Source organism: Stegastes partitus, unplaced genomic scaffold (genome assembly GCF_000690725.1).
Source record: "Stegastes partitus isolate 25-593 unplaced genomic scaffold, Stegastes_partitus-1.0.2 Scaffold1277, whole genome shotgun sequence".
In the NCBI taxonomy this organism is placed as follows: domain Eukaryota; kingdom Metazoa; phylum Chordata; class Actinopteri; family Pomacentridae; genus Stegastes; species Stegastes partitus.
Genome location: NW_007579008.1, coordinates 2,445 through 16,956, shown reverse-complemented (window position 1 = coordinate 16,956; position 14,512 = coordinate 2,445). Strand labels below are relative to the sequence as shown.

Genomic DNA, 14,512 nt, shown 5'->3' with positions numbered 1-14,512 from the left:
AATGAAACTGTCGGTCTCCCCTCAGTGTATGTACTTTAATTGCTTTCTTGTAGTCGTACAATTAATGCATGCTTAATCCCACCTACTTAATAAGTTATTAAGGTGAAATGAACAAAGTTTTTTCATTTTTGTGACCAAGTCTTTCGTATTAAAAAGTATTCTGATTGTGTATGTTTTATTTTGCATTACTGTGACATGCGATAACATAACATTTAGAAAATATCAAATATCACCAGTTGACTTCCGGATGATTATTCTTCTGCTACAATGTGCTCGTAGATGGCATTTTATCATTATGACTTAAAAAATTTTTTTTTTATATTTTGCTCACCCATGATCAGAAATTATTCGGTCAAATTGTCCAATATTGCTGAATTACTGACATGAAGAACAGCAACAATGAAGACTTCTGGCTTATTTCTTTAATAGTTCCTAAGATGTTGTTCAAACATAGCCTCAAATGTTTAAATCCAAAAAAGCACGGCAAAAATGTGTAGATGGGTAATTAAAAAAAAAAAAACAACCTCAAAGTATTTAATGTATCAAGCTGAAGTTACAAAGTTACATCTATGAATATCACATTTTATGCTATAAAAAGTTTTGTCAGAGTTGGTTGAGCAGAAACTGTTTTAAAAGTCTGATTTGAAATAGAATGACCCAGTAGCTCTACTGTGGGATTGGACCACACAGGCCAGCCTTCGCTCAATGAGTCTGGGTGCCTATGACCCTATTATTGGTTCTCTGGATCCTGTCCACATATTTTGGAAACTTTCAGACACACCATAGATCAATCTTAGCTAAACTATTGGACATTTTAAATAAGCAAGTGGTGAAACCAAAAAACAAGAGTAAATTCTCTCAGCAGCCTCGAGGAGTTTTGAGTTTAGATGGTTTATTATGGCATTTACCACAATTATATCTGTCACACTGTGTACTGCAGCACCATTGGTCCATTTTACTGGATGTCAAGTTAACATATTCCTTAAGTTTAGGATTCAGTCATTGCAGTACTTTATGATAATACAGTTCACATAATTATGCATTACATTTTGAATGTTCTGCTGGGAAGTCTGGCAGGTCGACAGACTATGTGATTATAATGCCTAGTAAGTGCAATAAATACAGTTTTCTTTTCCAGATTACAAATATTATAGTCTTGTTCAGTTAAAATTAAAAGCATCTGAAAAAATAACTTACCACTGCATAGATGTTTTCACACTCTATACGATCTATTTCAAAGAGCAACCTAGACGAAGACGTTCAATGGATTCAAAGGTCAAGAGAGTTGATTATACAGTGAGTAGTTTTATTTCTTGATTTTAAAATGACATCATGAATGCAAATGTCCTGTTACAGCCAGCAGCACTGCACAAGAAAACTATTGTATGTTGATATATGTAACAAAACAGTCCAACTTTTTTTTGCCTGCACAGAGTTACTGTCAGTCTAAACTGCAGAACAGCAGTACAACCGCAAAAGGTTCTCTGCAAAGATGTAAAAACTGAACTTATTATCAACCACAAACGAGTAAAACCTCCTTTTGAATCAGGTTTTTAAAATGCTGGTGTGTAACCATGGTGACCAGGGTACTTGACTACTCGGTGGCGTTCAGCATCTGACAAGGAACTTTTTGTGAGTAAAACAAGTTTCTGTTCCCAGATGAAAGTTCCTGCAGTGGAAACATACCTAAAGGCTAAAACATGCATCTGAACGCTCCAAACAGATAGAAAGAGGATTTTAGAGGTTTGTGTTATTAAATCACATGTGCAATGGCAAAAAGGTGACAAATCCACAACTGAATATGCTGACGTTGGCTGATGCATGGCTCCACAGCAGCAGCGGTCTCGTGCAGTTGAAGGTGAACCAGGCCGAGCCCACGTGATCAGGACCAGGTCTCGCTCTGAAATCGGCCCGTCCTCTCCATGGCCACCAGCATCTGCTCAGCCTCCTCTGCGGACACGCCTCCCTCCTGCTGGAACACCTCTTTCAGAGCGTCACACACGCTGGCTGGCATCTGTTTAGCATTGCTGCATGGAAACACAAAGGTCGACAGGGTTTGTTCGCAGCTGTGTGGTGTGACACCTCCTTAGGGGCTTCATAATGAATATAAGCACACCAACTAACATAAAAAGCTTTGTGCTATCGTGCATTAAAATGCTACAGTAACTGTAACTCAGCAGTGCAGGGTCTCACACCCACCTTGCGAAAAAATGCTGCAGTGTGAATCACAGCATGCATGCAAAGCACATAGGTGAACAAAGACATGTAGTGTTTCAATAACTTTTCTCATCCTGCATACATACACGTACACACCCCTTGGTGATATGATGTAGGAATGGATGGGATCTCAAACTAGAACAATGATTTGAATATGGAAGAAGTTAAGTAGAAGTTTCTGTGCCTTACCCAGCGATGTAAAAACAGGCACTTTTTTTGGCAACCAGGTCCCACAGGAGCTCCGCACTCTCCCTCACACGGTGCTGTACGTACACCTTTTCCTCCTGAACAAACACACATGCAGCTAGTTTCATTTCTAAACACTAAGCTGCAGCCACAGCCAGAGCACTGGTTAGAGCAGGCAGTCATGTGGAGTCACTGCTGAAGGTCAGTGTTAGTACTGACTCATGGGATTTGTAGGGAACATCAAAGAGATTGTTGCCACTGTGGCAGCCTGACTGGGTTTGTCTCAACTTTTCTGAGTGAGTCATTGTGAAGACATTAAAAATGTACCTACAGACCTCGATACACATGATACCACTCAAAATGTCAATGAATAAAAGTTCCGTCTAACAATCTACAGACACTGGTGGCAGCACTGTAACCACACAACAGTCAAGTGTCATTTTGTTCTGTCATCGCGTTAGGAATTACTGCTAATTACCAACAGCTAATTTGCTGTCAGCGAGGGCTGAACACATAATCAAAATGTTATTGAATTGCAATATGGTCAAGTGCAATATCCAAATCCCAGGAGCTGCAATTTTTTGTTGATAGTAAAATGTGTAACAAAATATTGTGTAAATGAAGCACTGTGGTGCTACTGAGATACCCCAGCGTATAAATCATATTCCCCGGGCATGAAGGAACGTGCTTGTTGGGTGCAGACAGAAATAAAAATCCCTTTTACATTTTTTTTAAGCAGAAACAAAATCAACAATATGACTCTTCTCCCTACAATTGTAAGTCATATCAACTGCAATATGGATGTAAGATAATCGCAATATGATTTTTTAATATATCATTTAGCCCGACAGTCTGTAGCATTCGTGGTCATTTTTATAAGCCAGGAGAGGAACAGGCAGTGCCGGCTAAAAATGACTAAAAACTGCTTTGGTATCGTTGAGACAAAACAATGCATTCTGTCAACCCAGGACTCAATCACAGATGCAACATATTGGGTTTAATTTACACAAGCATATGCAGTAAAATGTTCAGAATACAAAGCCCAGTGGTGGTAGCACACATTTAGTGGATCTCCCAACATTTACTTAATTGATTATTCATTTCGCCCAACAATGTTGTTGAAACAAAGTGGAAGTATTGCTTTAATAAATGAATAATTAGTATTTTTTACTTCTATAGTTTAACATGATCTGGCTTTGGATTTTGCTAGTGTAGCATCAATAAAACAGAGACATCAATGCATGCTGGGAGGGCATGAATGGGATTCAGGCTGCAGATGAACAACTAGTGAATGGACTGTGATCAAACTGTCAATTTGTCCAGTAAGTTGGTTTTTCAGTGGTTTTGTACAATGAACATGACAGCTGCACTCGTTTTGTGTTTTCATTTCTCATTTAATTGCACTAAAGTTTATGTTATTAGTCCCATGACAGCATAGTGTTTGCGTATTGCGTATCTGTGGTAGGGTTTCTGTCCTTTGCTGTGATTGCTAACATGGAGTCAGACGGCGTTTCTGACCTGGTCTCGAGAGAAGGCAGTGAAAAGGACCAGATGTCCAGCCTTCATCATCTCCTCCCACTCTGACTTGAAGTAGAAGTCTTTGGATTCAGAGCGACAGCCAAAGAACAAGACGTTGGCTGAAGAGCAGAGAGACGAGGAAGTTCTCAACACAAGTCTGATGTCAGAACAGTGATTTGACATGAAGGGAAGGAACTCATTCAGAGAACAAAGGAGACAAAGATCTCACCAGTTTTTCCCTCTGCTATCCTCTCTTGTAACGCCGTCCTAAAGGGTGCCACTCCTGTTCCAGGTCCAACCATAATCACTGGGGTGTCCTTCTCTTTAGGGAACTTTAGAGTTCCCTTCTTCACCCACAGAGGCACATACACCTCTCCTGCAAAACAGTTTAGTAAAACACTTTTACTTTTATTCCTTCATACTTGCATAATATTGTGAATTTCCCTGGAGAGGAATCAATAAAGTTGGTATTTTGGAAAAACTTCACTACTGCTTTGTAACATGGATACTTTATAAATAACAAACAAGTACTGAGTTATTAAGACCAAAGCTGTGTTTGAAATCATTCCCAGGAGAAGATGTGGTTCAATACCTTGTGCAGGGTCCAAAGAGGCTAGCCAAGTGGAGCAGAGGCCTCTTCGTGGTTTATACATCTTGGTTTTGTACTGGACCACAGCTACCAGGATCTGAAGCCTGTTCGGATGAGCCTGTGCAAGAAGGGATGTTTTATAATAATCTTTGTATTATATGACTTTTTTAAAGAGCAGTTAAATAGCTGTTATGAAGGATGAGCTACCTGGAGAGAGGAGGCAATGGAAAACGAGCGAGGCTGGATCTCAGGGAAAAGATCAAGGAGATAGTCCGCTTTAAGTTCTGCTGTGGTATGGGGGAAATCTGCCAAGACCTGCAGCAGCCAGAGAACAACACACTTAATAAGTAGATGACAAGACAGGTTCATATATTTAAAGCCTCAATGTGTAGGATTTGTCTGACTCCTCCTTGGACTAACAAACTACACACAGATGGACGGCGCCTGGCTACCACATAATTGCAATGTCCACAGTTTAACTCCAGATCTTTACATTTTAGATCCATATTGCAGTTGTTACATGTCATTCCCTTTCCTTTCCCCCTTTTCTGGTTTTATATCCAATTCTATTATCAATAAAGTCATAAATACCTCCAAAAAAAAGAAATTCTAAAGAAAAAAAAAACCTCTAAGAAAATCTTTGCTGAAATTCAGAGACAAGAATCATAAACAAGCTTATAGGTGGAAGCTGTGATTATGACTATATCGTGTTTTCTTGCAGCCCTGGCCCGAGCCGTCACCTCCAGTGCTGTGCGTCGGGGCCGGTTGCAGTAGCTGTGCAGCTCGTCCTGTCCTGCCGCTGAGCTGAATTCGGCCAGCTTCTCCCGCTCCAGCTCGTTGGTGGCGAAAGTAGACAGCAGCTCGAAGAAGGAGCGGCGAGGCACAGCGGCCATGTCCAGGAAGCTCTCCACCAGGTGGCGCACAGTGCAGGGCTGAGGAAGCCTGGCTGGAACTGGGGGTTGAATGAATGAATGAATGAATGAATGAATGAATGAATGAATGGAATATTTTTATTTTGGACATGTGAGAAAAACAAAAAAGCCACAAAAACAAATCAAAATATTTTAAACATCAACAAAACAAACATTTTTCAAGTTTTGTCAAGAGATATTTTTCTCAGGAGTTGGTAGAGACCAAACCAGAGCTAAAAAAGAAAGAAGAAAAAAAAAAGGGTTAAATCATCAGCTGGAGGCAAATGTAACTCCAAACAAAGGTTAGTTTGGGCTAAAATTCGAATCATGTTGCTTACAAATCTTTCAGGGCACAACATTACAGCATATTAAACCAACCCACTGTAGCTTCTAATACAGTAACACTGAGCAAACTCAAATGAGTCAGCTCACTAATCACACATTTACAACCACATTCGTATGCACTGGGACTTTTTCTGAAACTGAGCTACAACACTCACTTGGACAGAGACTGTTTTCGTTTTAAATGCCACTTTATAATAAAACCGTATCAGTGTGAATATAGCCTAAAGGTGCAACTGGATGTATTTTGGACATTTAGAGAGCATATCATAGCTTTGGCATTGTCATGCGCTGGCCCTGCTGTTAAATGTTCTCATGCATAAATGCCACATAGAATGATTCCTCCTCCTTACCAGCCTCAGGTTTATCTACACCTGCACAGCTGCTGCCATCAAAACTCTCCAATGTCAAAGAAAGGACACCCAGGTGCTGCAGCATCATGCTACTGTGACAATACGCTAAACAGACACACTTCTCTATCATCAGGCTCATGTCATTTCACTAATTTCAGCCTCCTCAACTCCTCTGTGCTCCGACCTGTTACCTAGAAATCTAAGTCTTTGTGTTCCATCACAAAGAACAGTTTAAATAATGACATGCAGCTCAAGGACAGAGGTTCGAGGATCGAGGAGACTGTTCGAGGAACTGTAAAAGAAGATGCACAGGTGTATCTTCACTATCTCCTCAATGAAGCTGTTTCTGCACCCATGACATAAAAGAGGTGACACCCAGTTGGAATATACAAACCATGATGGAAGCAGAAGTTACAAATGTGTGTCATTATGTACGTCACTCTGTATTTGTATTGAACTCTTTTGAGTGCTATGACTCACATGTGTGCATTAAAGACAATAAAAATGTATTAAATCTGTACCTTCTCTTCACCTTCTGCCACGCTGTGAATTAAATTATAAGTAAATATACTCTGTAAATTATCATGAACACTGTACTGCTCATCTGACAGGGATTAGTGGAAGATTATATTAAAACAATGTACAGATGAGGCAGTTGTGCCACATGTCATATTTAATTGACGTTGTCTTAAACTGATGGCTCTGAGACAAGGATCCCTAATTTTGTTAAAAATCTGTTGCTTCAACTTCTTTCTCCTCGCTTCCTCCGCTTAAATCTCTGGTTGGAGGGACTAAGACATGAGGAGAGGAGGTGAGGAAAGGAATGAAGGATGTACCATTGGAGGAATGAGATACTGGGTTCAGTGAGAGAACACTGCCATCATCAGGTCAGGCTTGAAAATACAACATTTCTTATGCTTTCAGTCAATTTTAACATTTTGACTCCAGTTAATTGTAAAAACACATAATTAGAGGTATACCAAGGAGCTGAGATGATAATTGAAAAACAGGGTGTCAGCGAGTCCTGGGTCACTAATGATCTGAGGAATGCATTTAGGATTAGTGTCTTTACGGTGCAGAAATATCCTCAATGCAATGGTTTAAAACAAATATTTGCCCACACAAACATGGAAAGACACACACATGTACCTGCAGTGTTGTTTGTGGGCCTGAGAGTGAACTGGGCGTCTGGATCTAACCTCAGCAGCTGACAGAATTGCTCCACATCCTCCAGTGAGTTACAAGGATACATCACAACGACATCACCTGCAGCAAACCTGCACAACAACATCACAGCTCATGACGGCTCAAGTCAAAGAAGGCTTTTTTGTGTTCAAACGATGACAAAATATTAAAAAATTAGTCTCTGCATTTTTAGAATGAAAAGTCTTGCACCTGAAAAACACCAAAACACGCTGCACGCTTGATTCCATTTAGTGCTCCGACAGTGTTAGAGCTGTAATCAGAGCTGGCTTGTTTGAGGGCTTTCAAAAGTCTGTAACATGAAGTTTAAAATTATGACATAATAGATTGTATGCAGAATATTATTCAGCAGGTTGAGTACGACATGCAATGTCTGTCTCTCTACATGATTCATTAAAGGGGCTCGGGTGCTCATTCAGACAGAAGGCTGATGTGTTAAATTAAAGTCAGATCATATCCACAGCTGGAGGAGCTCAATATTACTTACTCAATGTTGGATCCAGTGATGTCAAACTCGATGTGTCTGACATCCTGGAAGTGTGAAAGCTCTGTCACTCTCTTATTGGACACCAATCTGGCAGGAAAGGGATGGGACTGGGAGGGGACAGGTTGTTCCATAGGAATCCTGATCCTGTTATCTGTCTTCTCTTTCACATCATCCAGGAAGTGGAAAGCGTACGTTGGAGGGAGTCTGCCACAAAATGCACAAGTAACACACAAAGATGATCAGGAGTTAATTACAGCCTTTTAAAGGACACAAGCATAACAAACCTTCAATCAAAATTAGCAACCACAGAATGAGATGTTGTGTTGAGTTTAGTGGACACTCACGGTTCATCCTCTCTCAGTGGGGTTGCTTCAGCTAAAGATGGGTGCAGAGCGAACACTTTCTCCCAAAGCGACGTAAGCCATGGATCAATCACAGCGTCTGACCTGTGTCAAACAGACCGAGGTAAGAAGACAAACACAACAAACCACAGTCAACTACTTCAAATCTGAACAGTAATATTTGTTGCATAACATTCCAGTTCTCCTACCTCATGTACTTTCCCGTTCTCCTGTGTTTATAAAGTGATAAATCTACTATGACGCACATCTCTATATCGCAAATTCCATCAGTAGAACAACAGTTATGTCAAACTCACAACTCTGATGCCTTCCTTTTGAGATATTGGTTACCTTAAAAATTTTGTAACATTTATTTTTTTATTTTTTTTATTTTAGCGATTGGAGCTGATAAGTGACTGAAGGCAGCAAAGTGGTGAGTATGACATGAATGTTGTTTTTCTCCCCAGAATTTGAAAAGAGGCTGCTGTTATTTGAAAAATGTCAGTAGGTTTTTGATAGAAAATAGACAGAAATATTTTTTTTATCTGATTCAGTGATTCACTTGATGTTTCTAAATTGTCCATAGGTGTGAATGTGAGTGTGCTTGGTTGTCTGTCTCTAAGTGTGGCCCTGCAATAGACTGGCGACCTGTGCAGTGTGTCCCCTGCCTTCGCCCTAAGATAGCTGGGATAGCCCCCAGCCCCGCAGCCCCTGTTTGCAGCTAATGAATTCTGATGATAACGACTCTACTCTCGTCAGACTTTTTGTTTCTTACCCCAGGTCATGCTGGTCATCTGCCAGCCCTACAGGCAGCAGCACACTGGCACCCAGCTGCAGAAGGCGCTTATGAAGCTTCTTGGCCACAAAATTGAACCTAAAGCATAAAACAGTTGATACATTCACAAAAAGAATTTCGAATGTACGTTGTTTAATCTGTAATTGTGGAAAGGACTGACTTTGGATAGGAGGAGTCCCCCAGGCCCAGAACTGCACAGTCCAGTCGACCCAGAGAGCCAGCAGGTAAAGACTTCCTGAAGAGAAACCTCCAGAAGTTCTTTGAGGAAAGTACACATTGAAAGAAAGAACATGTCATCCATATATACATGCATGGGTTTTCTAATAACAATGCCTATGGCTGTATTTGAATCTTTTCTTCCTCTTCATAAACACCTGGCTGGCTAGCGTGTTAGCTCACTTGCTACTCTAGTTTATGAACTAGTCCTGTACAAAATTACTGTTCTTCAGTTTAAGGATTATTAATTGTGACAAAAGCTACCATCATTGAACAATGTGCATTAACATCAACAACAAAAAGTGCACATCTTTGCACCACACAAACTAGTATATTAAGGGACACGTCACACAAAACCAATAAGTAACTGCTTTGTTCTGTTATCTGACTTTTGTGACATGTTTGTCTGGTCTGTTACCTTCATATTATCTGGAGGGTCTCCTTGGCCAGTGGTGGCACACACAAAGACAACCAGAGATTCTGAGATCAGGTTGGCCTGTTTAATGAGAGGAAACATGTCAGTGCACCGTGTGGTTATGTGGTTCACGTTAGGGGCGAGGGCAGTCTTTCACCGCTGCCGGGACCTCAGTTCAATCCCTGGATCTGATTCAGCCCCTCTCCCTCCTATACCTCAGGGGTTTTTAAAACAAAATTTGCCCACAAATCTCTGTCTTTTCCATTACTATTCAGTGAATTATTGTCACTGACATGCAGCTCAGCTAAATAGTCAATCTGACATCCAGAATGCAACCAAAATGCATCTCAGGATCAACTCTGGTACCAGAACACTGAAGACAGGCAGCATTGTGATGTGTAATAATATCAACATTGTCTTTTAATTATCTTAGAATTCTCATTATAATCAGGATCTCAGTACAATCAGTCCTGTGACCTTAAAGAGGATAAAGCAGTGTATAGTATATATACAGTACAGACCAAAATTTTGGACACACCTTCTCATTCAATGAGTTTCCTTTCTTTTCATGACTATTGACATTGTAGATTCAGTCAGAGAGAGGGCTGGTCCTTCTCCGTCATCTGTCAGGCCAGCTATCACCTTCAAGGCAGCAGACACACGGAGGACCCTAGCCAGGGTCAACCCACAAAAAACAACAGGACCAGACAACATCCCGGGACGTGTGCTCAGAGTCTGCGCTGACGAGCTGGCAGATGTGCTGACTGACATTTTCAACATCTCCCTCAGTCAGGCCATTGTCCCCAGATGCTTCAAAACATCCACCATAGTTCCAATGTTAAAGAAATCAGTTACAGCCTGTCTGAATGATTATCACCCCATTGCACTGACATCAATTGTGATGAAGTGTTTTGAACGGCTCGACAAACCACACATCACAGCCAGCCTTCCTGCATCACTTGACCCCCTTCAGTTCGCTTACTGTCCCAACCGCTCCACAGAGGATGCAATATCCACCACCTTGCAATCAGTCATCACCCACCTGGAAAATAAAGACACCTACGCTAGAATCCTGTACCTCAGCTCAGCGTTTGATACTATCATCCCCCAGAGACTAATAGAGAAACTCCTCCTACTCGGCCTGGATATCGCCACATGTCTCTGGGTCCTGGACTTTCTGACCAAAAGACCCCAGTCTGTCCGAGTCAAAAAGAACATCTCCAACTCCATCACGCTGAGCACTGGATCTCCTCAAGGCTGTGTACTCAGTCCACTGTTGTTTACACTACTATCACAGGACTGTGCAGCCACACATGAGGGGATCCAGATCATCAAGTTTGCTGATGATACCACAGCAGTGGGACTTATTCATGAAAACAAAGAATCAATGCACAGAGATGAAGTGAAACACCAAGAGGGTTGGTGCAGCAAGAACAATCTGCTGCTCAACGTGGACAAAACGAAGGAGATGATCATCAACTTCCGAAGGTCACGTCCTGAGCATGCTCCCCTCAGCATCAGCGGCTGCACAGTGGAGAGAGTTGAGAACATCAAGTTCCTCGGAGTGCAGATCTTGCAGGACCTGAGCTGGCATAAGAACACCACAGCAATCATCAAACAGTCCCAGCAGAGACTACATTTCCTGAGGAAGCTGAAACAAGCATCCTGGGGACTTTTTACAGAGGTGTATCGGAGAGCGTTCTGACATACTGCATCTCAACATGGTACTCCAGCTGCAGTATGTCAGACAGAAAAGCCCTGCAGAGGATAGTCAGAGGAGCTGAGAGGGTCATCACAGTTTCCTTCACCTGTGTCCAAGAACTTCTCCAGAGTCGCTGCAGGAGCAGGGCACTGAACATTGTCCGGGACTCCTCACACCCTCTCCACAAACTGTATGAACTGCTACCATCAGGCAAACGTTACTGGAGCATTAAAGGAAGAACCTCCAGACTGATCAACAGCTTCATTCCACAAGCTGTCAGAATGCTGATCCAGATATGCAAACACTTCTTTATTTAAATTGCTTTAACTTGTTGGATCCTGAAGAAGCACGCTCTCATCTTGCCTGTACTACTGTGTACGTGCAGCAAAATGACAATAAACTTGATTTGATTTGATATATGCCTTTTCATTTAAAGTAACATAATGTGGCAATTTTTTAAAATAGCATGTCAGATGTGTAAAACTGACTATAAATACACTGGGGAGTTGGTAGCGACTGATTGAGAGAACAGTTCAGAAATCCACACTGCCCTCTGCTGTGTGAAGAGTTTTGACAAACTGAACCAGCTGTAAAAACAAATAAAAAATAAAACACAGTAACTCCACACTCACCACATTGTAGCTATCTAAAGGCAGCACTTGAACTTGCATCCGCCTTCTCTGCGCCTGACGCATGATCCTCTGCGCCGTGTCCTGGGCCGTACCTGTCTGACTCCCATACAGGACGAGCAGAGCAGGGTTTGACATGATGACTGAAAGAAACACAGTCACAAAATGCACCATTATTTCAGAAGAACACAGACTTGGCACAGTAAATCAAAAGAATAACTAAACACCTTAGAGCCACAAAACAGAGACAGTTACTTCAGAAACTAAGAAAAATACAGTCAACAGCTCTCTTATGAATCTACTGAGATCAGTGGCAGACAATTTCTACAGGGTGGGCCAGGAGGAGCCCATTACTCACACTGGAATGCCACAGTTAGTTGTTTATTAATAATTTATTTTTTAACAGTCATCATGTTTTGGTCGTTTACTTGTATCATTTGCTTATGCATGCAAAACCGCCAGTAGTACATAAGAACTCATACACAGTATAATGAACATTTTTAGGTGACCCTCAATTGATTGAAATTTGTAATGGTTCCTAAAGTCTTTTAAATTATTAACAAAATTCTAAAAAAAAAAAAACAAAAAAAAAAACCTACACTCTAAATAACATTAGATAGATACCTGTAACACTCTTACATCATTGTTTCTGCGTAGGACATCCACCTAGTTGAGGCATCACACTGTGTCCATCCAGCCTTTAGTTTCTTTCTGATGGCTGAAGGTTCTGGATTAGTTTTGCATTATTCAGCAGTTTGTATCACTTTAACAAACTTAGCTAAACTTCCCTTTTGGGTTCGGCTAAAAGCACATTGGGTCACTGGTAGGGGGGCAGGACTGTGCTGCTTGCATCATTTTGATATATTTCCATTATTGTAAAACATCCACATCATTGTTACTGTGCTGCATATGGTCTCTTCGCCGTGTGATGGAATACACTTTTATTTCAGACAGCGTAGTGTCTGGTTTCAATCGGCTCAGCTATAGCGCATAACTGTTATTTTACTGTGACATCTCTGTGTTTTGGTCAGAAATGTCTTTTTCTCAGGGCACAACGGCCTTGACGTTTGCCAGTACACATTTCATTAACTTGTACAGTAACTATTACAATCAAATTAACAAAATGTAATAGTCAAACTCCTGCATTCAGCTGTTCTGCTTAACCTACAACTTTAGCAACGTGAACTGTCGCTATCTGTCATGAACTATGTTAATGTGTGGCTAGCCGCTAGGAGGTTACCTAACTATGGGCAATTATTGTTGTTCGTATGAATTTTTCTCGTGTATGAATGACACATTTCAGCAAAACACAAGGTACCAGGCTACTTACCGCAGCTGTCTTCGTCAACAACAACTTTAAACGGTAATAAAACTGAGTAATATCTCCATTTAGTGACACTAACAGCTCCTCATTCTGACCACCAACGTTACGCTTTACGGCAGAAGCGACACGCGCTGTGATTGGTTCCTGCCCTGACGCGATGCATTCAAAGCCTCAGAAGAAAATCGAATATTACGAGTCTACGAGTGAAAAAATGCGTTCACGGACAAACAAATTTAAAAAAAGAATTTCTACATTTAAGGAGTACTGCAGAAAGCGAGTACTGCAACCCAATACGCACTTTCTGGATTTTAATTTAGTATTTTCATTATTGCAACTTCAAATCAAATCAAGTTTATTTTTGTTGCCCATTTTTAAACAACCTGAGTTGACCAACATGTCCATGTTACAGGTGCAAAAAGGTGTTTGGAAAAATCTTCAGTGGACAATTCTTCAGTAGAGTCCAAACTGCTCCAAATCAGCACACAGAGTCGACTCTTAAGTTAAAGCAATGTTTTACTTGCAGCAAGGAATCACATGCACTGTATGGAGTCTGAACAAGTGACATCAGAGTCAAGAAACATAACATTTACACAGGCATACAAAAGATGTCTCCTCTGCTAACACCTGCTGAGCACGCTCTTCATGCACCCAGGTATGCGGTGCGGGCTTGGTTACTTTTTTTCCAAGTTCTGTGCACTCTATTTTTCATGGCCTTCTGTACTTCATCAGTGGACAAAGAGTGCTGAATCATCACATATAACACTACATTTTTAGAACAAAAGACAAGTCGGAAATAGGAATAAACTTGAAATACATTTTTTTTTTAAATTATGAAAAACAAGGCAAAGAAGAACTTGTAAAATGAATTCCTAAATTAAATTTAAATAAAGCACTAAAATATTATATTATAGATATACTATAGAGGAAAGCTACAAAGGCACAATCTTCCCTCACCAGCTGGTCTTGATGATGGAACAGTTAGCAGCAGCTGTAGTGAGGATGTAAGAGGATTGGAGGAAGAGTAGAAAAGTTATAAATACCAACCCATGCACAACTTTATAAACAAATAAATTACCTTAAAGCTGATTCTGAATACAATGTATAGTTGGTGAAGACTTGCTGGTACAGGGGTGACTCCATTTTTGAGACAGAAAAGACTGGCCATTATCCAAGTAAAGAGGGTGACACTAAACTTTCCTTGAGGAAAGTAATGCAGTGGTTACAGTCTTAATGTCATTCAGACAGAGGATGAATATAAGTAGCAAATGTCGCTCAGCTGAAAG

The 14,512-nt window shown here is 40.8% G+C and overlaps 1 protein-coding gene across 1 annotated transcript; it reads right to left on the bottom strand.

Moving 5' to 3' along the window:
• Nucleotides 1-875: 875 nt before the first annotated feature.
• On the bottom strand, nucleotides 876-13,328 carry ndor1 (NADPH dependent diflavin oxidoreductase 1). Its single transcript, XM_008298063.1, has 15 exons — nucleotides 13,236-13,328; nucleotides 11,909-12,048; nucleotides 9,578-9,655; nucleotides 9,104-9,201; nucleotides 8,923-9,021; nucleotides 8,151-8,252; nucleotides 7,807-8,010; nucleotides 7,266-7,393; nucleotides 5,251-5,462; nucleotides 4,718-4,825; nucleotides 4,514-4,628; nucleotides 4,151-4,297; nucleotides 3,922-4,040; nucleotides 2,407-2,501; nucleotides 876-2,027 (listed from the first exon to the last, which is right to left on the bottom strand). The coding sequence occupies exons 2-15, from the start codon at nucleotides 12,041-12,043 to the stop codon at nucleotides 1,883-1,885; spliced, it is 1,785 nt and encodes a 594-aa protein (XP_008296285.1). The 5' UTR covers nucleotides 12,044-12,048; nucleotides 13,236-13,328; the 3' UTR covers nucleotides 876-1,882.
• Nucleotides 13,329-14,512: the final 1,184 nt, after the last annotated feature.

Coding starts and splice junctions, on each gene's coding strand:
- ndor1 (XM_008298063.1), bottom strand. CDS start 12,043: ATGTCAAACCCTGCTCTGCTCGTCCTGTATGGGAGTCAGACAGGTACG. Junction 4,041..4,150: donor GATAGCAGAGGGAAAAACTG/GTGAGATCTTTG, acceptor TCTGCTCTTCAG/CCAACGTCTTGTTCTTTGGC. Junction 2,502..3,921: donor CTGCCTTCTCTCGAGACCAG/GTCAGAAACGCC, acceptor GTGTTTGTTCAG/GAGGAAAAGGTGTACGTACA.